Source organism: Rattus norvegicus, chromosome 19 (genome assembly GCF_021556685.1).
Source record: "Rattus norvegicus strain SHRSP/BbbUtx chromosome 19, alternate assembly SHRSP_T2T, whole genome shotgun sequence".
Taxonomy (NCBI): Eukaryota; Metazoa; Chordata; class Mammalia; order Rodentia; family Muridae; genus Rattus; species Rattus norvegicus.
Genome location: NC_141552.1, coordinates 52,761,544 through 52,784,790, shown reverse-complemented (window position 1 = coordinate 52,784,790; position 23,247 = coordinate 52,761,544). Strand labels below are relative to the sequence as shown.

At 43.6% G+C, this 23,247-nt stretch overlaps 2 protein-coding genes across 3 annotated transcripts in view; one reads left to right on the top strand and one right to left on the bottom strand.

Annotated features, from left to right (window-relative positions):
* Nucleotides 1-331: 331 nt before the first annotated feature.
* Nucleotides 332-22,954, top strand: Ist1 (IST1 factor associated with ESCRT-III). Of its 2 annotated transcripts, XM_087594613.1 has the most exons (11): nucleotides 332-368; nucleotides 477-653; nucleotides 847-940; nucleotides 1,225-1,259; nucleotides 11,390-11,570; nucleotides 11,966-12,053; nucleotides 15,363-15,446; nucleotides 15,747-15,857; nucleotides 16,827-17,039; nucleotides 18,107-18,199; nucleotides 19,521-19,718. In XM_087594613.1, the coding sequence occupies exons 1-11, from the start codon at nucleotides 332-334 to the stop codon at nucleotides 19,716-19,718; spliced, it is 1,311 nt and encodes a 436-aa protein (XP_087450739.1).
* Nucleotides 21,711-23,247, bottom strand: part of Pkd1l3 (polycystin 1 like 3, transient receptor potential channel interacting) — a 64,876-nt gene continuing 63,339 nt past the window's right edge. The window contains exon 34 of the mRNA XM_087596664.1: nucleotides 21,711-21,887. Within this exon, the coding sequence (XP_087452790.1) occupies nucleotides 21,761-21,887 (127 nt within the window). The 3' untranslated portion in view covers nucleotides 21,711-21,760. The remainder of the gene's footprint in view (nucleotides 21,888-23,247) is intronic.

Genomic DNA, 23,247 nt, shown 5'->3' with positions numbered 1-23,247 from the left:
GTGTGTGTGTAGAAAGTGTTAGCAACAAATGCCACGATCCCATCGCAGAACTGCAATATGCAAATACTTTGCTGGGGGAAAAGATCCGAACATTCTAAGGGAACCAAATATTGTGTACTCTGAGGTCCTGGAATCCTGGGGCTGTGAAATGCCGCGCACGGTCACAAGCCAGTTATTTTCAGTTCATGCAATCCTTCTAAGGTAACCCGAGGTTCTCGTTTTACGACTGACCCAAGACAAGCCACAATTTTGGTCTTAATAGCTGTGGCCTCCTATAGCAAGGCCAAGAGCAAGAGTACTCGAAGGCTCTTCCACGCTTTCAAGCCTAGAAATGCCGCCTCTAATTGGAGAGAGCATTATTAGTGAAGGTGAGGGTGGACAGCAGACTCGGCGTGGGAGAGGAAGGGAGGATCAGTATCGGTAGACAGAAGCCGAATGGGCTCCACAGCGCTAAATCTCGCCCAACCGCCCCTCAGAGGTCGTAGACCCAGGATCGAATGACCGGCGAGCCAGGTTAGGGAGCCGGCCTCCGCTCCGAACAGCGGACGTTTGGGAGGTAGTGGCGGCCGGTTTTCCAGGGGTGGAAGAATCTGGAACAAGGGTACTGGGCACAGACTCCAAGAGAAGCCTCCACTTGCCTCGCCGCGCCCCAGGTAAATTGCAAGGCGCGCCCCTAGCAAGTGACTCAACCCACTGCTAGACGTCAGGTGTCACAAGTTAAGTTCCACGCCTCCGCCGTGGGAAATAGTCCCCAGCCCCGCCCCGTGTTGTGCGCACAGCCAATCTCCGTTAGGTAGGGCGTGGCTAACGCGACCCTCCACACCCCTCTTGGATTCCTCCGCTCAGTCCTCTGTGGTGAGGTCGAGGGAATCGCCATTTTGGATGCAGAACGGCTAATCGGAAATCTGCTTCTTCCGTTTTCGCGTCTGGATCCCTCCAGGTGAGCGTGCCCTCCTTAGCCTCAGACGTCTTTGTCTCCCTCTTCCTTCAATGCTCCGCTTTCCGGAGACTCCAGCCGGTGTTAGGACCTTAAGGTCAAGTCATCTGTGCCGTTGTCAGCCGGGAAGAAAGGGGGAAGCCCTGGTAGGCAGGGTCAGGCCTGAGGTCGGGCTCGGGCCGTGGGAGGAGGTGGGACCGCAGAGATTGGTACTGTTGTGGTTCCGGGGCATGACCGAGGCTCCGAGGAGACACCCCTCTGCTGTGTCGTGGGGTCGGGACCCTCAGAAAGGCCTTGTCTCCACCGCCGCGGACGCTGCGGGGTGAGTCAGACAAGGAGAGCCAGAATTAGTGCTCCTCTTCCGGGTCCTGTGGTCAGGCGTGGCACTCAGTACCTTGAACTTAAGCTAGGATGCGGACCGGACCAGGGCTGTAGACTGATTGCAGAAGGAAGCTACGGGGGCTTTCTGTGTTCAGTCTGATGATGAATGGCTCCCGGAGGAGATTGTCATTTCTTTTGTTATGCCTTCGTAGCGTTTGGTTCTGGTATTATTATTGTTGTTGTTGTTATTATTATAACAAAACAGTATAACTCCTCCATCAAACAACTTATGCCACTGTTTCAGTCATACTTTTCCTTATGCGTGTATTTTTTCAGCTTAAGAAAACGTTAGTCGACACACTTATTAACATTGAGGTGTTTGATCTTCGAGGGGAACTTCACAGCATCCTTGTGTTTAAGTCACGCGACTTCTTAACATTTTCACCTGATAAAAACACTGTTTTCTTCCCCAGATTACTTTTTGTTGCCCTTCTCTTTTCTTCTCGTGCCTCTAGTTTCTAACAAGACCTGAGTCTCTAGAATCCTTAAGTAGACTCTGGTCCACTTAATTTAAGCTGTAATCAGGATCAAGTCCCAATTATATGTAACCTGTTGTTTAAAGTAAAACTTCAAAACAAACTGTAGTCTAAATGATTTCAAGTGGACCCCTTAAATTACTGATAATGAGGTTTCCTTTTTCCCCCCTTTAAATATTTCATTTTTATTTTATGTGTATGGTGTTTTGCCTAGACCCTTTGTTTAGGGTTCCAGGTATATCTGAATCACGAGTGTGCTTGGTGCCTGTGGAGTTCAAAGAGGGTTTCAGATCCCCTGGAACTAGAGTTATAGTTGTGAGCCACCATGTGGTGTTGAGAATTGAACCCAGGTCCAGCGCAGATAAACATCCTATAGACTAGGAGCTGGATTGAATGAAGAGAAGGAAGGCTTGTGTGATGGCTGGGCGTTTAGAGGCCCTTGTGGCCAAGCCTGGTATGATCTTGATCCTCAGTACCTACGTGGTAGAGAGAGTACCCACAACTGATCCACACTTGTACTGTGGTCCTTGGAAACGCATGTGCACACACACATACACACAAATAAAATAAAGTTTGAAAATCCTTCTTCCTTAAGTTGACATTCTCAACTGTTTGCTTCTCACTCATTAATAGCCAAACAACAGTTGTTATTTTTGCTGATGTTCTGTCTGCTGGATCCATGACTTGCCAAGGGGGGATATATTGAGGCTTCTAACTAGATTGTTTTTCTTTTTGTTTCATGAGTTTTGAATCTTTTCTCATGAGAGGCATTCAGAGTTACAGTTGTGTTTTCTTGGTGAATTCACCTAGTTAGATGGAGTACTCCTCCTGTTAACGAATTAGTTGGTTCTTTTTTCATTCGGACACTTTTGAGACAGTTTTGATGTGTAGTCTAGGCTGTTTTACACTCATGATCCTCCTGCCTGTCAGTCTCTCATGCTGGGAAACCACTTATGAACCAGTACTCTTTCTTTTATGTGTCTGCCCATATCATGTGCATGCATGGTGTCCTCACAGGCCAGAAAGAAGGCATCCGATCCCCCAGGGAAGACAGTTGTGAGCCACCATGTAGGTGCAGGGAATACATCCCAGTGTCATAGGGAAGAGCTGCCTGCCAGTGGTGATCTTAACTACCGTAAGAGCCATCTCTTTAATGCCCTGATCACCACTTTTGACAGTACCTGTTGTTCGGTTTTGTTGCTGCTGCTGCTGTTTTTAAGACAGAGTCTCATCATATAGCCCAGGCTGATATGGAGCTGCTGTGCAAACTGGTCTGACTTCAGAGTCCGATCCTCCAGCCTCTGCTTCCCCACTGCTGGTATTAAATTCCTTTGCCACCAGGTCTGGCTAATCATCTGTGTTTTAAAGGTGTTTTTTTCCATTCACAGTTATATACTCACTATATATTTGGGCGTCTGTTACTTTCTGTTTGGTCATTTCCTCACCGCTTTTACTACTTTTTACCTCTAGGTTATTTGGTCACTTTCTAGTTTCCAGTGTGTTTTAAAGTAGAGATGGCTATGGGTGAAGTGTGCTTATTGCTTTTCCAGATCCCAGTTTTGGTTCCCAGCACCTACATCTCCAAGAGATCCCTGATAGCCTCTTCTGGTTTCTTGAGGACTCCCACCTGCATGTGGCTTACACATACACAGAGACACACACATCCACATGAATAAAAATAAAAATTTTTAGGAGCCGGAGAGGTGACTCAGGGACTAACAGCACTGATCGCACTTCTAGAGGACCCTGATTCAATTCCCAGCACCCACATAACAGCTCACAACAATCTGTAACTCTTTAAGATCTGACACCCTCACGCAGACATACATGCAGGCAAAACACCAGTGCACATAAAATAAAAGTAAATAATTAAAAATAAAAAATTTAAAGTGTTTTTAGTGTGTGCATGTGCACATGTATGATATTGCTCTCGAATTGATAGATGTGGCTGTGTTTTTAGAGACTGTTTTTCTACTTGTGGTAAAATGCAGAAATGTGTGGTTTGTATACACTTGGCCCAGGGAGTAGCTCTATTAGGAGGTGTGGCCTTGTTGGTGGAGTAGGTATGTCACTGAGTATGTGGGCTTAAGACCCTCACCCTAGCTACCTGGAAGTGAGTCTTCCTCTAGCAGCCTTCAGATGAAGATGTAGAACTCTCAGCTTCTCCTGAACCATGCCTGCCTGGATGCTCCCATGCTCCTGCTTTGACGATAATGGACTGAATCTCTGAACCTATAAGCCAGCCCCAATTAAGTGTTGTCCTTTATAAGACTTGGTCATGATGTCTGCTCATAGCAGTAAAACTCTAAGACAGAAGTCGGTACCAGTTGGGTATTGCTGTGATAGGCCTGACCATGCTTTTTGCTGGGAAGGATGTGGGTTTTGGAACTTTGGATTTGGGAAGCAGAGGAATGCTTTAAATGGGACTTAATGGGCTGTCCTAGTAGGAATGTGGGAGACTTTGTTGCTGAGAGTAATTTGAACTGTGAGACCTGCCCAAGAAGTTTCAGAGGAGAATTTCAGTATGTGGCATAGAGACTGTTTTTATGGTATTTTGGTGAAGAATGTGGCTGCCTTTTGCCCTTGTCTGGAGTCTCCCTGAGGCTAATGTGGAAAGATTTATATTAATTGCATTGACAAAGGAAGTCTCAAAAAAGCCCACCAGAGACTTTGAATAGATATACTGTAGGTAATAGGTAATATATTACTTTTATCTGGCTTTTTTCAGTTTTATAAAAATCTTATTTATAGCTGGGTGTGGTGGTACACTCCTTTAATCCCAGCATGTAGGGAGACAGAGGCAGGTGGATCTCTTGAGTTCAAAAAGGCTGGTCTGGTCTACAGATTGAGTTTTACAGATAGGTAAACACAAACTTTATTCAGAACAAAATAGATCTCTGATTCTGATTTCGGCAATCTGATTATGATAAGATGAGGCATAAATCTCTAGGTTTGTTGTTTGGAGTTTTCAGAGTCCATGTGTTTATATGTGTCAGTTTAGGGGAATTTCTACTTAGTATCTTTTCAAGTAGCTTTTTTGCATAATGTTAAGCTCAAACCTAGGGCATCTTGCAAATGTTTTAGCATTGAGCTATATTTCCAGCCCCTCTGGAATATGATATGCAGATTCCTCTGTTTTGACAATATTTGAGGCTTTGTTAATTAAAAAAAATTTGATGCTATAATTTAATTACATCTCCCCTTTCCTCTAAGCCCTCCTGTATACCCTTCCCTAGTGCTTTTCAAATTAATGGGCTCCCTTTTCTTACTTCATTGTCCCCAACCCCTGTTTTCTCTGTGTAGCCCTGGCTGTCCTGAAACTCATTCTGTACACCAGGCTGGCATCGAACTCAGAGATCTGACTGCCTCTACCTACTGAGTGCTAGGATTAAAGGTGTGTGCCACCACTGCCTGATGTACTTTGTTCATTTTTACTTGTGTGTGTGTATGGGTTTGGTATATGTGTGTTTAGTGTATATGCACGTATATGTGCAGGTGTGTACATCTGTTCTTGCATGGAGTCTTGAAGTGGATGTCTGGTGTTCTAGCACATTGTCTAGGTTTTTTTCCAGGCAAGGTGTCTCTGAACCTGGAATTCAAATGTCTTGGTGAGGCTGGAAGCCAGCAAGCTTTAGTGAACCTATTCCACTGAGGTCAGTGCTAGGATCACAGGCACACACTTGGTGTCTGACTTTTTACATGTATGCTGGAATGAAAACTCCTATGCTCATGATTGTACAACAAGCACTGAGCAATTTTCAATCATGGTTTTGTTTGTTTTTATGAGATTTTTTTCATAATGTCTTTATTGATCATTTTCACATCATGCACCCTTAGTTAGGAGTTTACTGCTGTGAACAGACACCATGACTAAGGCAACTCTCACAATGACAACATTCAATTGGGGCTGGCTTATAGGTTCAGAGGGTCTTAACGCCCAGGTCAACAGTGACACACTACTCCAACAAGGCCACTTGTCCTATAGTGTCACTCCGTGGGCCAAACATATACAAACCATCACACACTCATCACACTCACTTCCCAGTCCTCCCATATCTGTCCCAACTCTTTTGACCCCACACACACACAAAAAAAAAAAAAAAAGAAAAAGAAAAGAGAAAAAAAAAAACCCACACAATGTTAGTCCAATTTGTGTTATCTAATATACTCATTGGAGCATGGTCAAATTCCCAGTAGCCAGTCCCTTAAAAAAAGTCTTTCCCTATCCAGAGCCCTCAGTCGTGGAGATAAATTTTAGCATCCTTATCACAATTGTTTTCTTTCTTAATTTTTAAGATTTATTTATTTTATGTATGTGAGTACACTGTAGCTGTCTTCAGACACACCATAAGAGGGCATCTGATCCCATTACAGATGATTGTGAGCCACCATGTGGTTGCTGGGAATTGAACTCAGGGCCTTTGGAAGAGCAGTCAGTGCTCTTAACTGCTGAGCCCTCTCTCCAGCACTCTCTTTACCATAACTCTTAAGGGAGCTCTTGGACGGTTTCTTGTCTAGGTTGTTACCTTTTTCTTGGATGTCCTGGAACTCTTTCAAATTGGAGACTGTTGTTGCTCTCTTTACGTGTACTGACTTTTCTGTAATTTTCCATTCTGTTATTGATCCTCTACATTGTTTCTTACTCCTCTAATATTTCTATTTGTTTCTTTAAATTTAATTTTTGTACTTTTTGCAAGTCAACCATGATCACACCTGTGTCAGCCAGAAGAGGGTACCAGACCCTGGAACTGGGGTTTCTGAGACAGTTGTAAAGCAACCGCTATACCGGTGCTGAGAACCAGATCCAAGGTTTCTGCAAGAGCAGCAAGTGCTCTTAGCTACTGAGCAACTGTCTTTCCATCCCTTGTTTTCCAACCTTCTAAATACAGATGTGACTTTTTTTGATATATTGATATTGATATATTGACCTAGACTGCAGCATAGCCTAGTTAAAAAGCACAGACTCTTGGCAGTTTCCTACCCTAACTTACAAGTCTGCATTATGCCCCAATTTTGTTATCTCTGCCTTCATGACAATTTCCAAACAGGTAGCTGACAAGGTCATAAAAAACTACACCGGGGGCTGGAGAGATGGCTCAGTGGTTAGGAGCATTGACTGCTCTTCCAGAGGTCCTGAGTTCGAATCCCAGCAACCACATAGTGGCTCATAACCATCTGTAATGAGATCTGATGCCCTCTTCTGGTATCTGAAGACAGCTACAGTGTACTTCTATATAATAAATATAATAAATAAATCTTTAAAAAAAAAAACTACACCAAAGTGATTAATTGTACAAGTGTTGCCAGTTCCATCAATTTCCTGGTCACATGACACTTTCAGTTTTAGGACCCAAATCCTAAATACTCAAAAAATGCATATTTGAAGTTTTCCCCTAACTTTATTTAATTTTGCATAACATTAAACTTAATGGTAAATACTGTACGACTTTTTAAAAAATATAGTAGTGTTCTAACTAGTATAGCTAATTCAACCCTGATTTTTTTTTTTTTTTTGTGAAGTTCTTTGTCCTTTATGTAACATGGATTTGGGTTATAGATGGCTGTGAGCTGTCACGTCAGTGCTGGCAGGTGGATTCAGGTCCTGTAGGAAGTGCTCCTAACCACGGAGCCCTCTCCAGTCCATGTTTTCTAACTAGTGTATTGCTAGGGCTTGTTATGTACAGAAGGCATTCAGTACATACTTGTGGAGGCTGTTTGAACATGTAGAGCCCCGAGGTGAACCTCAGGGGTTGTCAACCTTGTTTTTTGAGCCAGGTTCTTTTTTTTTTTTTAAAGATTTATTCATTTATTATATATAAGTCCACTGTAACTGTCTTCAGATATACCAGACGAGGGCATCAGATCTCTTTACTGATGGTTGTGAGCCACCATGTGGTTGCTGGGAATTGAACTTAGGACCTCTGGAAGAGCAGACGGTGCTCTTAACCACTGAGCCATCTCTCCAGCCCGAGCCAGGTTCTTAAATGAAAACCTGGAGCTCACCTGATAAGTTAGGCTGCCTGGCTACTCTGAGCCCCAGTGATCTGCCTGTCTTTGCCTGCCCAGCTTTCTGTGTAGTTGATGGTATTGAAGTCAGGTTGTTAGATCTAAGTAGCAAGTACTTTGCCAAGTGCTTTGTCAACTAAGCAGTCTCTGCAATACCCCACCACGCCCCCATTTTCTTTTTAAACGAGCATCCTCTCATACATTATATCCTAACCTCAGTTTCTCCCTCCCTACTTCCCCTCCCCTAGATCAATTCCTATTTCCTTTTAAAAGAAAAAAAAAAGGTGGGCCTCTCAGAGATGTCTACCAAATATGGCCTAATGAGTTACAATAACCGGCCACAAACCCTCATATCATGGCTGGACATGGCAACCCAGTAGGAGAAAAGGGTCCCAAGCATAGGCAAAAGAGTCAGAAACAGCCCCCATTGTTGGAAGTCCCACAAGAACACCAGGTTATACAACCATAAGGTATATGCAGAGGACTAGCTCAGACCCATGCAGGGTCCATGCTTCCTATTCTGTGAGCTCCTTCCTATGAGACATGCTTAGTTTTATTCTGTGGGCTATGTTCTTGTGGTCTCCCTTGACCCCTCTGACTTCTACAATCCTACCTCACCCTCTTCTGTGGGCACACTCCCATTTTCCTGGGCCTCGTACATGTGATCTGAGCTCTATTATAGTTTATAATGCTAAAGGACTCAGTGTTACATGATACGGATCGCTTACCTGGGCTTTGGTTTCAGGTGAGTTTAGGTTTTAGTTTAGTGTGTCTCTATATTTCCCAGGCTGGAACTATTAAGGCTCAAGGGATCTTACTACCTCTTTCTTTAGGGTTTAAAGGTACAGATGCCATGCTTGGCTTGTGTTCAAGTTCTACCCACTGTTGCTGACTGACTTGGTGCAGGTTACTAGAAAGTATAATAGTTGTTAATGCTTGTCTTCTTCCTACTTGCAATTCATCCCTGCTATGAGTGCCTGAGAGTATTGATACTGTTTGGATCTGTCAACACATATTCTGCTAAGTATTGGCATTAGAGTATTCTGCTAGACTAACTCTCAGAAAGCTCTGGAACCTGGGATTTTACACACACAACTCCTTGTGCTTGGGAGGTTTTAGGGTTGAGACAACATCTTGGCATGTGTCGACTTGTACTGCCACATCAGGCCAGGTTCTTACAAGTGTCTGGTTTCTTCTTTAAGATGCAGCTTGCTTAGGCTTTGCCATCTGGAGGACCTTTTATTGTGATTGTCTTAAGAGTTTGGGTCATTTCTTTACAGTAGGTTTCTCAGTCTTAGTTCTGTTGAGATTGGGACAGATTCTGTAAGACCACTGTCTTGTTCATTCTTGTCTGGTTAATGGTGTCCTAGGCATCTGCCTACTAGTTGCTGATAGCCTCCTCTCCAGTTATGACAATTCAGAAGTCTCCAGCCCCTCCCAATCGAGAGACTCTAGGATTATAGGTTTGTTCTTTGAACCACTATGGTAGCTTCCTGGATTTTAATTATTTTTTTCTTCAGTAGAATATAATTTTCTTATGAGAATCAGAGGCTGTACATACTCTCCCAATTTCCAGTACTTAACCAGGATCTGACACATAATCAATAAGTTCTTCTTGAATGGATGGATCGTATTTCAGCATAATGGGTCAGAGATACTTTCTGACTCTGGATGGAAGTTATCCAGTGTAATAGAAAGGTTTCTGGAGACCATTTCATGAAAGAAAGTATCCTGTTATCTTCTGAAAGTGCTTTTTACACAAGCAAATATTAGTCCTAGTGTTTGTACTGTTTGTCTGTTTTATTTGTCTTTTCCTTGCTTATTTTGTCAGATCTAGCTTCTGCTTGGATATTATATTGCTTTAAAGTTTTGAATCCAGAAATAAAATGGAAAGAAATAGAAATTGTACTGTCATGAAACAATATACAGTGATCAATGTGTAATATGTGTCCTGACATCTTGTGTTTACGTTGCCTGGAATAGCTGCTCTGTGCAGTGTTTGGTAAATAGCACTCTGTCATAGAACTTCATAAAGCAGCGTTGTGCTTCCCCGCCCTTGTATAACCTTTGTGTCTAAGTACATGCTAATGACATTTCTGAGGTGCCACTTTTCTCAAAGACTCAGATTTAGTAGCAATATTTGAGAAATTAACATGAGGATATTTTGAATTTGGTTCTAACTTTGGCAGTCTTTTAAAAAAGAGCATCATTTTTTTTTTAAATGGAATATTTCCTGTCTAGTCTTTTGTTTTGTATTTTGAGACAGTCTGTCTCTGTAGCAGTGGCTATCCTGGAGCTTATAATGTAGACCAGGCTGGCTTCAAACTCACAGAGATCTGCCTGCCTCTGTTTCCTAAGTGCTGGGACTAAAGGTGTGCAGCACTGTGATGCCTGGCGTCCTTGTCTTTTTAATCACCCTGCTCCCATGGCCAATACCTACATACTAAAATTTTACCTTTCACCACATTATTTTAGATTTCATATCCACTTGTTCCTGTGCACTCAGTTCTTTGAGCAATGGTAAATGATACGTAAACAAGATAGTTAGATCATGTCATTGTTTTAGAAAAACCCTGGGGGCTGAGGAGATACTCAGTGGGGAGAGATGTGCTCAGCATGTACACAGCCCTGGGTTCAATTCCCAACACCCAAAAGAAAAAAGGGAAGAATACTGGCCTATGTTACTGTCCGCCTCTAAGTAGTGCCAGTTCCTGAGCTAACGTGGACTCTTCACTGTGCTGTCACTTTTTCCAGGAGGAGCAGGACAACATGCTGGGCTCTGGTTTCAAAGCTGAGCGCTTACGAGTCAATTTGAGATTAGTTATAAATCGTCTTAAACTGTTGGAGAAAAAAAAAAGTGAGTACTGTTACTGTACCAACCTCTGCCCCTATCCCCACTGCCTCTTTCTTTTGTGGACTGCAGCACCCCAGCTGGATCTTTGAGGCTACTATTGTGGGGTTTTCTCCGAGCTCTGTAGTTAGGATACATGTCTGCTTCTTGTATACAGTTAAACTGAGACACTTTGTTGCAGAGAATGGGACACAATGTTGACCTCTCTGTATTTGTATGCTCTGCATCCATGGGTTTCACATCCATGCATTCAGACGAATGCTGATCAGAAGTATTCAGAGAAAAAAAAATGCATCTGTACTGGGTATGTACAGAATACTTATCATTATTCCAAAAAATATATTATAACAACCATTTATGTAGCATTTCTATAATACAGTATAAGTAATCTAAGTGTGGTTTTATTAAAAGTGTACAGGAGGCTAAGCATAGGTGATCTGCACATGTTTTTCTATTTTCTGTGTCATAGGCACTTGAGCCTCCTTATTGTGGAATACACAGGTGTCCTGGAGCCAGTGACTCCTGAGTTGGAAATGTCAGCCAGTGTCATAGTCTTATCTGTACAGGATGGCAAACTCTAGAGCAGTAGTGAAGAGAGTAGACGCTAAGAGAGTATGAGCTAGGACACCGTGGATTACAGCACCCATCTTCTCAGTCTTCTCTGGTGGGTGGAGGTCTGCCTACTGGCCAAGTTCCAGTGCACTACTGTATGTGACTGGAGTGGGGTTTGTGTCCCAGCGGAACTGGCTCAAAAAGCGAGGAAGGAGATTGCTGACTATCTGGCCGCTGGGAAGGACGAGAGAGCACGTATCCGTGTGGAGCACATAATCCGGGAAGACTACCTTGTGGAGGCCATGGAGATCCTGGAGCTGTACTGTGACCTGCTGCTGGCTCGGTTTGGCCTTATCCAGTCTATGAAGTAAGATATCTTGCCTCAGAGGCTAAACATATCTGGAATTTGAGGACGGAGTAATATTTTCTCACTCTACATGGATCTGCAGCAGGCTAACACTGAGAGGTTCTTTCACATACCCAAGGATCTTTTGCCTGTTAGTGAAAAGAAAGCAGACTCTGAAGTCCAGTGTCCCAGGTTTGAGTCTTGCTTGGGTCAGCTTATCTGAGGCTTGTGCACTTAGGCATGCAACTTAGTTTTAGTTTCTCTAAAAGCAAAATAGGGAAATGAAATTACTAGAATGCCAGTTTCCAGAAGCCAGTGTAATTTGTGAAGTAACTGTGGATGTCATCTGACATAACGACTACGGCCTTGTTGGTTTGTTTTAAAGGATGTTAAATTACTTATTTTTTCTTCATTAGGGAGCTAGATTCTGGTCTGGCTGAATCTGTGTCTACACTGATCTGGGCCGCTCCTCGGTTGCAGTCAGAAGTGGCTGAGTTGAAAATAGTGAGTATAAGCAATTTCTGTATCTATAGGTTTTTGGTTAGACAAAGTCTCACTGTGTCACTGGCCAGTCTTGCTAGCTTGGAACTTACATCTAAACCAAGCTAACCTAGAACTCACAGAAATCTACGCTGCCTCTGCCTCTGAGTGCCGAAGTGAAAGGAAATGGCACCACGCCCGGTCTGTGCAGTTTTTTTGTACCATTATTAAAGTCCGTTTGTTTAACTCGGTATCTTCTTGTACACAAGCTTCTGGCTTTGAAATGGGCTTTGTTAATCAGTTAATCAGTTACCATTCAGATCTTCATAGCATAGGAATCATTTTGAGAATGTGAACAACTTTCTGAAAGTCTAAATTTATGTGCCAAATGTTGTTGCAGGTCTTAGTCAGGGTTTCTATCCTGACTAACAAACATCATGACCAAGAAGCACGTTGGGGAGGAAAGGGTTTATTCAGCTTACACTTCACATTGCTGTTCATCACCAAAGGAAGTCAGGGCAGGAACTCACACTGGGCAGGAAACTGGAGGCAGGAGCTGATGCAGAGGCCATGGAGGGTGCTGCTTACTGGATTGCTTCCCCTGGCTTGTTCAGCTTGCCTTTTTATAGAATCCAGAACTACCAGCCCCGGGATGGCACCACTCACAATGCCCTCCCCTCCCTTGAGGAAACTGAGAAAATGCCTTACATCTGGATGGTAGTATTTCCTCGACTGAGGCTCCCTTGTCTCTGATGACTCTAGCTCATGTCAAGTTGACACACAAAACCAGCCAGTAGCTTAAATTATTTTTTAGTTGGGTGTGGTAGTCTATGCATTATATATACATATACATACATACATACATACATACATACATACATACATACATACATATATATTCCCTGTGCTTTGGAGGCTGAGGCAAGAGCATGAGTAAAGGCCAATCTGGACTTCATTCAATGACCTTTCTCAAAAGGCACAGGAGTGGAGAGGGATAGGGAGAAAAACATTTATTGGACACGTATACATTTGCTTGATATGCATTTTGCTATCGTCTTGTTTTTGTGGTGCTGAGGGTCAAACCTAGGCCCTCACACAGCTGTGTCTGTCCTCACACACCCTGAGCAGGTCTCTATTGCTGAGTTATTCCATCTCCAGAGCACTTTGTTGTTTTTAAGCTCTTTATGTGTATGAGTGTTTGCCTGCTTGCCTACATGCATGTATGTATGTGCATCATGTCCATGCCTGGTTTCTGCACAGGCTACAAGAGTTTCAGGTTCCCTAGAATTGAAGTTATAGGCAGTTGTGAGCCTCCATAGTAAATGCTATTCATTCTCTCTCTCTGGTTTTTTTTTTTTTTTTTGGAGATAAGGGAGTCTTAGGGTTTTTATTGCCATGAAGAGACAACATGACCATGGCAACTCTTATAACAGAAACAGAAAACATTTAATTTGTGGCTGACTTACAATTTCAGAGGTTAGTTCATATTCCTATGGCGGGAAATGTGGCAGCGTGCAGGCAGCCATGCTGGAGAGTAGCTGAGAGTTCTGTATCTTGGATAGCGGAAGGAGACTGTGTGCCACACTGGCTTTAGCTTTGAGATCTCAGTACTTCCCACAGTGACAGCAAGGCCACACCTACTCCAGCAAGGCCATACCTCCTAATAGCGCACTCCTTACGAGCCAGTTACATTCAACTACCACAGAGGGTTCATACCCCTGAGTGGTTTTGAATTTGCTATGTAGTTAAAAGTAACCTTGAGCTCAGAAGTGTTGGCATGATAGGCCTTACTATGGACAGTTCACAATTTACAGTTCCTACACAATTGTAAGCCAGAAAATTAAAACATTTTAAGGTAACAAATCCTATGTTAAGACAGCTCTTTGCTTTAAAATCCTCAAGTAGCTTTCTGTGGTTCTCTGTGATGCAGCATCTAGCTCTTGTGTAACTGGTTTCAGTTGTTACTCAACAGCACAGGTTCTATTCTAGATTCACTGACTTTGTTTTGGTTTTGTGAACTAGCCATGTTTTAGCCCCAGGAAACTTTTACATATTTTCCTAGAATAATTTTCTTTCTATCTTGTTGAGTTAATTTGTTTTGTTTCTAACTATGCAGCTCTGGCTGGGTCTCAAGCTTGTGAGGGTCCTCCTGCCTCTGCCTCTGCCTAATGAGAACATTAGGGGTTACAGATACACAGTACTGTACCTAGCTCTTTGCTTAGTTTGCTTCTGACAATCTTCCAAATATTGTCAAAACATTGCTTTCTTCAGAGGAGGCAGCCTCACCTCACTCTTCTGCTCAGGTCTGATTTGCATGTTGTACCTTCCTTTAGTAGCATTTATCCTAGCTGCAGGTGGACCTTTATTGGTTATTACTATTGATAATATTATTTTGTACATAGATTATAAGACTCCTTAGGAATAGTGTCTTGTGTTTGTTTTGTTTTTCTTTTTTTTAAAGATTTGTTTGTTTGTTTGTTTGTTTATTTATTTATTATAAGTTCACTGTCGCTGTCTTCAGACACACCAGAAGAGGGCATCAGATCCCATTACAGGTGGTTGTGAGCCACCATGTGGTTGCTGGGAATTGAACTCAGGACCAATAGAAGAGCAGGCCAGTGCTCTTAACCACTGAGCCGTCTCTCCAGCCAAGGTTTTTGTTTTTCAAGACAGGGTTTCTCTGTGTAGCCCTGGCTGTCCTGGAACTCCCTCTGTAGATCAGGTTGGCCTCAAACTCAGAGAAGTCTGCCTGCCTCTGCCACGGAGTGCTAGCATTAAAGGTGAGCACTGCCCCTCTTGGCTGAATAGTGTCTTTTTTTTTTTTTTTTTTTGTTCATCGGCTTGTTACTGGTTTTGAAGTGTGGGAGCACGTAGCCCAGGCCAGCCTTGACCTGATCTCTTGCTTCCACCTCCCTAGTTAATGGGATTGTAGGTGTGTGCCACGTGTCCCCTCATAGTTGTACTTTCAATGCTGTCAGACTCAGTGAGTGAGTGCGGTTAGGTTGTTGCTGTCTGAGTAAATGAAAAGTAATATATACTTACAAGGTTTTATAGACAGTGCACTTTGTTTTTGTTGGACATAGTGTACCATGCCTTTAATCCCAGTACTCAGGAGGCAGAGGCAGGTAGATCTCTTGAGTTTAAGGCTAGCCTGGTCTACAAGGACAGCTGGGGCTACACAGAAAAACCCTGTCTCAAGAAACGAGACAAACAAAAACAATAGACTGCTTTTTTTAAGCCTACTAATAAGGATATGTTTAATGTTGATAGGAGAAATTGTGAAGCTGTTTATGGGAGTGGTTTCTATTAACAGTTTTTCTTTTTTCTTTGTAGGTTGCTGATCAGCTCTGTGCCAAATACAGCAAGGAATATGGCAAGTTGTGCAGGACCAACCAGATCGGGACTGTGAATGATAGGGTAATGAGCCGCTCCTTGCCCTGCCTTTTCTCTTTCTATCCTCTGTTTAGTTAGGACGGCAGGAGGAGAGTGGAAAGAAGGGTTGGAGGAATGAAATGGGGAAGCCACTAATGCTGAGTACCTGTCTCAACTAGGGAGTGAGGAAAGCAGTCGTCCTGTAATGTACTTTCTGACTGGGAAAAAAGTTCACCTTTGTTCTTATCGTCCTCAGTTTTACCAGGAAAATGAGAGAAACTAAATTTTAAAAGAAGCAGGTTGGGACTAGTATGGATGCTTCTTAACATCAATCTTTTATCACAGCTAATGCATAAACTGAGTGTAGAAGCCCCACCCAAGATCCTAGTGGAGAGATACCTGATTGAAATTGCCAAGAATTACAATGTGCCCTATGAACCTGACTCTGTGGTCATGGTAAGTTCATGCCTGCGCACAGAGGAAAATGAGACTGTGTAGGACTTCTCGGGGATTGGGGAGCTATTTGTACTAACTGAATCGGTGCGCATAAGCCTTTGCTACCTTCTTGTATAACAGTAAATATGACTGCAAACCTCACAGGGCATTTAAAGCGTGAGATTGAGCAAACGAAGGCATCTTGTACAGCCTTGATAGATATGTTGAAGCATGTTATTTCTGCCTCCCGGTGAGCTGGAAGAGGTGGAGAATCCCCTTGTACGTAGCAGTGCTCCAGGATCTACATAGTTCATTTAGTGTGCTGTTTTCAGGGAGTGGTTAGAAAGCTGAGTGTAGATAGACATGTAGAACAAATTCTCTGTCTTGACTATAATAATGATTCAACAATTAAAGTTAACAGGGTACTGTAGTTCTTACGTTAACCAACTTCCAGCACAGACACCCAGGACAGCAGCATTTCCCCAGCTCTCTCAGGAGTATTAATGTATGTGTCCGTGTACTTCAGAGCTGGCCCTCTGCTGGATAAGGTGTTCTTTCCTGGGACACTGTCCTTCCTGAGTCTCCTAGGTTAGGGACTTTAAACTCTGCCCCCTTCCCTCCCTTGGAGACCTTTGTCTCCGTTTCTTTCCCTTGTTCTCCCCTTGCTTCCTGGGGATTGTCTGTGGCTGTGGTGCAGCATTGAGGTGTATGTTCTTCTCCCTAACACCTTCAGTTTCCCTACTGCTGTTGATGGCCTGACCACTATTATGAAAGAAAAACAGTATCAGGTTAGCAAAAAAGCTAATGGGATTAACCAATCTTATTAACTAGGGAGGTAGAGGGAGGTAGGGAAGCAAGAGGATCAGTTCAAGGCTAGCCTGGGCTATATGAGACCAAAGTAAACAACTTTGCTTTTATGTGTATGCCTTAGACTTTTCTAGGGAACCTGGTCATGGCCATGATTAATAAATGCTTCTGTCTTTTTCTTAGGCAGAAGCTCCCGTTGGAGTGGAGACAGATCTTATTGATGTTGGATTTACAGATGATGTGAAGAAAGGTGGTCCTGGAAGAGGAGGAGGGGGCGGGTTCACAGCCCCAGTTGGTGCACCTGATGGGACCATGCCCATGCCCATGCCCATGCCCATGCCCATGCCATCGCCATCTCCAAATGCTCCCTTCGCATACCCACTGCCAAAGGGACCAGTAAGTATGTCATATAAAGACAGTGTGGACGTTTAGGGAATGCTGCAGAAGAGCAACTGGATGGGCTCTGGACACACTGAGAAGTCGTAGGTTGCCAGGAATACAAAACAGTAACAGCACTTGTATTAGCAGAGTATTAAGCAAGTGCATTGAGGAACAATATCAGATCCGGGAAAGCCCTTGGCTTTAGCTGCAGGAACTGCAGTAGAAAAATCTATAGCTGGTACTAGGAAAACCAGTTTAGGGAGGGTTGTTAAGTAGCTGGGAATCTGTTGTTAGTAGGGTTTTTGTTTTGTTTTGTTTTCCTGAAAACAAGAGCTTCCCTTTATTGCCAGGTTGAAAAGCCTTTGTAGCTAGGATGTTGGTTTTCTTTCTTTCTTTCTTTCTTTCTTTCTTTCTTTCTTTCTTTCTTTCTTTCTTCTTTTTTTTTTTTTAATTCATCAAAGACCTTAATGTGCAATCTGAGACACTGAAACTGTTTTTTTTTTTTTTTTAAGATTTATTTATTTATTTTTTTTTTTTTTTTTTCCTTTTTTCGGAGCTGGGGACTGAACCCAGGGCCTTGCGATTGCTAGGCAAGCGCTCTACCACTGAGCTAAATCCCCAACCCCTTTAAGATTTATTTATTTTATGTATATGAGTACACCGTAGCTTTCTTCAGACACACCAGAAGAAGACATCAGATCCCATTACAGATGGTTGTGAGCCACCATGTGGTTGCTGGGAATTGAACTCAGGACCTCTGGAGGAGCAGTCAGTGCTCTTAACCACTGAGCCATCTCTCCAGCCCAGATGTTGGTTTTATAGTAGGTCATTAGTAGCAATCAAGTGATTCAGTTTCCTTTTTCCCCTTGAGGCAGACTTAATGTGATAATTGAAGAATAACCTTTGTAGATCTTTATGCTTGTGGTCTTTCTGATCACATGTGATCCTTTTGAGACTTTTTTCCTTTGAGGACCTTGAATATATACTATGTACATGATGTGTTTTTACACATATTTCTTCCCAGGCCATCTAGAAGTTACAGATTGGGGGGCAGCGTTTCTGATACTGCTTTTCTCTTGCAGTCGGATTTCAGTGGATTGCCAGTGGGGACTTACCAGGCCTTTCCTAACATTCACCCACCCCAGATACCAGCAACTCCCCCATCTTACGAATCTGTAAGTGCCTGAGCCTTTTGGTAAACGGCAGGAGAGTGAATCCCATGAAGAGAGCAAAATAATGACAACAGGGAAGGCAAACTTTTGATCAACTTAGTATGGGTTTTGCTTTTGGAGTCTTTGTTGCTTTCATGCTGCCCTGGAGATGGGGAGTGCTGTTGGTGGCATTTGTGGTGGGCATGCTATGGCAGCACTGAAACCAGGATCAGAAAGGACCTGCACTTAGGAAGCTACACTACTCACATGGGCATGGTAGCACATGCCTGCAGTCTCAGCACTTTGAGGGATCAGGAGTTCAAGTCAGCTGGACTACATGAGCCCATCTAAAGCAGTAAAGGGAAGCAGTGTGCCTCTGGAGTGCTTACTGTAGATACATCTGTCCTACTAAACCAGCCCGAGAAGCACATTGAGCTGCTGTAATTTGGTATTTATTAGAGCACCAGGCTTTTTTGTCTTACATTTATGAGAAAGGATAGTAATGGGGTATTTGACTTAATCAGAAGTGTCCAGTTAGTCATTTTTGGCCTGTAGCATTTAGTTCACATTTTATTCTGGTATTAAAACCTGTGGCAGTAGGGGAGATATAGGTCACTAATCTAAGACCTGTTTCAAAATGAAAAGTAAAACAAAAACCATGGAAGTAGTTGAGCAGTGGGGCACACAGGTCTGTTGTGCAGGAGGCCCTAGGTGCAGCCCCCAGTGTTTGGGAGTATGTGGAAATTTTCATAATGGCTCATGTGGTAAAGATGCCTTGAACTGTGTCACTGTTTCAGAATTACTTGTTTTCTGTCAGGCTTATGTATAGATACCTGGTTCATACATACATGCCTTTGAGAGCTGTTTCCAGCTCATGGTTTACTTAGAAAACCAGTTGGGGTGGGATGTGCTATGTAAATTACTCACCTAGGAAGCTCCCCTGATCCTGAGTTTGCTTATCATTCTTCCCATTGGTTTCCATCTCTAGCTGATATGTTTTCTCAAGCTTTAGCATTCCATGTATCAAAACATGGCCAACTGTTTGTGCAATGAGGTGGATCTTCAGTCCTTGAGGCCTTGGGTCTTAATAGATTTACTAGTTTGCTTTGCCTGGAAGCTGAAAAGTGTCCCAGTGTGGTAAGATTTTTCTTTCTTTGCTTAGTAGGTCAGAGGTTGGCATGGTGTCTTAAGTGGTTCAGAGAAGCATGGAGAAACTAGGAGGCATTTTCTTAGGAGAAATTCTGTTGCTTTTGGTGAATAGCTTAGCTTTTGGAAACCAAGGTGTTAGTACTTTGTCTAGAGATGTCATTGTTTTTTCCCTTTAGTAACAGTCTTTGTTTTGCAGGTTGATGACATTAATGCTGATAAAAATGTTTCTTCGGCACAGATTGTTGGTGAGTGCATTTCAGAAAGCTCTACCCTGCACAGTCGCCCTCTCCATGGCCATAGCGTCCAGCCCATGGTACCCTCTACAGTCGCCCTCTCCATGGCCATAGCGTCCAGCCCATGGTACCCTCTACAGTCGCCCTCTCCATGGCCATAGCGTCCAGCCCATGGGCCTTATCACAAAGACTTCAGGACTTCTTGCTTTCCTCAGCCTCAATTTTCAAGTTCTAGATTTTTAGTCACTTCAAGTTTTTAAAAATTATTTCTCATTATTTATACGCATGTGGGTTTATATGCATGAGTGCAGGTTCCTATGGGGGTGTAGGAAACTCTGGATGCAGTTATGGGTAGTTGGTGTTTGAGACAGGGTTTCTCTGGAACTCACCCTGTAGACCAGGCTGGCTTCAAACTCAGATCCACCTGCCTCTCAAGTGCTGGGATTAAAGGCGTGTCTCCTCTCCCCCCCATGCCTAGCTTGGGGTTTTGACGTGGTTAGGAGCTGAACTTGGGTCTTCTAGAAGAAGAGCATATTATCTTAATGGCTGAGCCATTTCTTTAAACTCCCCACCCTGTGCCCCATGTTTATGTATGTTGTCTATATACCATGTGCATGCAGTGCCCTTGGAGACCAGAAGAGCATTGGATCAGTTGGTTTTTGAAGTGAGGTATTAAAGAAGGGCGTATTAAGTTTCTTTTGTGTGGTAAAACAAAAGGTTTTATTTTGCTTACGTTTCTATGTCACAGTCCTTTGTCAAAGAAAGTCAGGGTAGGAATCTGGAGGCAGAAGCTAGGAATGAATGGTCACCTGCTTAAACTCATAGCTTTTTAAACTTTTTATTGATTCTTTGTGAAGTTCACATCATGCATCCCAATCCTACTCCTTTCTGTTCCTGTACCCACCCTTCACCCTTGCAATCCCCCCACCCCCAGACTTGTTGTGGAAGCTCAACAAGCTGTGAGTCCCACAGTAAACCCTTTAGTCCATACTTCTTTACAATCAGTCATTGGTCTGGTACAAGGCCTCTGTTACTCTGTCAATACGGGATCCTCACTGGGACTCTTAGATATCCTGTTGTTGCCCTGTGTCATGGAGACTCTGTAAGTTTGGATCAGTAGAACTAGCCCCTTTACATGCTCCAGCGGGTCATAGATGGGGTGGGCTAACTCAAAGCCCTGGGTGGTAGTGAGCTGGTCAGCTCTCCTGCACCACAGTCCCTAGCACTGCCCTCACTAACCCAATCCAGTTGGCAAGGGGCGGAGCCAGCTCTCCCACTCTCATGCCCTTGGGCTGGCTTTCCTGTGCCCATGCCAGCAGGGTCAGTTCTATTTTTCAGCCTGGTTTCTTATACCACTCAGGACCACCTACCTAGGGGAAGCATTGCCTCCAGTGAGCAGGGCCTCTCACGTTAATCTGGTGGGAGCATTTTCTCAATTGAGATTCATTCCCTTTTCCCAAATGATTCTAGTTTGCATCCAGTTGACATAAAACTAGCCAGCACAGAGGACAATATAGGCACAAACAGTAAGGGTGACTTTCCATGAAGCCGGTATGTTTTTGTAGTTCCTCAGTAAGTTAAAAAATGAAGTTCGAGGACCAGAGAGATGGCTTAGTAGTTAAAAGCACTGGCTGTTTTTCCAGAGTACTGAGGTTCAATTCCCATCACACACATGTAGGAAAAATCCCCAATGCACATTAAATAAAAATAAATTTAAAAAATGAAATGCTACTAGCCCCCTAGAAAGCATTATTTGAAATTAGAAAGTTGGGCATGGGGTGCACTGGGAGGCGTAGGCTGTACTCAGTGATGGAGGACTTGCCCAGCATGTGCAGGTCTGTGGATTTGATCTCCAGCATTGAAAGAAAAGAAGAAAAGCAAAGTAGAACTGTATACAGAGTAGACTGTTCTGTTACATCAGATAATCCCAGTCTTAACATGACTTTGGACTTCCCTATCTACTTGCTTCTACCTCCCTAGTGCTGGCATTTACCAACATGCACAGTTGCATGCAGTTCTGAGGATCAAACTAAGCTTTGTGTATACAAGGCAAATGCCCTGAGCTACATCCTGGCCTCTCCTGCATTTTGATTTATTTATTTATTTAGTCCTTTGCCACTTGTAAGATTGTGCTCTTTGACCTGATTTAATTAGGACCCAAGCCAGAAGCTCCTGCAAAGCCCCCTTCCAGACCTGTGGATAACTACAACACCTTTGTACTGCCAGAGTTGCCATCGGTGCCAGACACACTCCCGACCGCATCTGCCGGAGCCAGTACCTCGGCGTCAGAGGACATAGACTTTGATGATCTTTCCCGGAGATTTGAGGAGCTGAAAAAGAAAACATAGGTCTCTTAAACCAGGCAACATCCACGATCTGGAAGTTGATATGGAACAGTTCTCCTTGTAACAATGAATCTCCATGAATTCCGTTTCCTCTGTTAACCGTCACTGAGCACTCCTCCTCGGGGCTCCTGCTGCTCTACCAACTGTGTTGCTTTCCAGTTCTCCAGAGATCCTGAGAGACTAACAGCTAGAGGCTCTGGCTGTGTTTGCCTGTCTGTCTTCCTCTCACATGGATCCCTTGGTTCTTTCCTGGCCATTTCATTCACAGGGAGTGAGGAGTATTGCGGGTAGAGGTGCCAAAGATGGCTGGACCATGAAGGAGAGGACCCTATGATGAGTTTCAACCTTGACTTGTAAATACTTTCCTCTGCATGGGGGCGATTGTAGAAAGAATCAAGGCTACCATGTGTGTTCTCAATGACTCAGAAAGCCACGGTCACGGTTCCTGGAGGCTGGGCCCTCACTGACATGTACACTCCTCCTTGCTGCAGGGCACTGCTCCACCTGGATCCAGTTGCAAAGTGTGTTTGGAAAAGTTCTTGGTTTTACTGGATTCTCAGGGAGCCCTCTGTGGCCTTTTCCTTTATTTTGAGTGCTGTTTCCTTTCTAGGAAAGAGCAGCACTTTGGACATTTGTTTTTTCCCCATAGCATGTTAGGAAGGACGTGCTGGGCTTCCAGTTGCCTTAATAGAAGTACTCAAGTCTCTTGGGTAGAGATCTGGAAGCCCCCGGGACAGGAGGGGCACGTGTTTTCATTCGAAAACTTTTATGATTAAGGGACTCTTTACAAACTGCTATCTTGAGTTTTAGTGCCATGTAGCTGTAGTTCACTGCTTTCCTGGTGGATGAGACTTTCTTAGGATAACTTCTGTGCTGCTTTGCCCTGGCCAAGGCTGCCCTTCCCCAAGAGGTTAGCTGTGGGATTGGAAGATGAGATTTTTGTAATATTTCTGTACAGACCTGTTTCCAGCAACTTCAGTGTCAATGTTTTTGATTTATTTGTAGCTCATAGCTCTAGCTGCTAATAAAGATCCCATCTCCTGCTTTCTCTAGTATTGGTCAAATGAATGAATTTGGATTGTACTGGAAAATAGTAACCCTGGTGACCCATGTCAGTGTACAAGGCAGATCCAGCCTTCACTTTCCTCTTACGACTGCAGACAGCAGGGCTGCTGGGGGCTCATTTCCATCCCTTGATTTGAGGTCAGATGGCATGTATGCATTTGCTTGGCTGCTGTTCTTTTAGTAAGCTGCACGTGTGCTTACCCTTTGGGGGCAGAAGTGAGCATTGTTACCTGCTGGTTGGTGCTGTGTTCTTAGTATCAGTGTCCTTAATACTCTGCTG

What these genes read in the sequence shown, in the direction of transcription:
- Ist1 (XM_087594613.1), top strand. Translation starts at nt 332, where the DNA reads ATGCCGCCTCTAATTGGAGAGAGCATTATTAGTGAAG. An exon ending in ACCGCCGCGGACGCTGCGGG is followed by an intron (nt 1,260 to 11,389) that starts GTGAGTCAGACA and finishes TTTGTGTCCCAG; the next exon opens with CGGAACTGGCTCAAAAAGCG. An exon ending in AAGTGGCTGAGTTGAAAATA is followed by an intron (nt 12,054 to 15,362) that starts GTGAGTATAAGC and finishes TTTTCTTTGTAG; the next exon opens with GTTGCTGATCAGCTCTGTGC.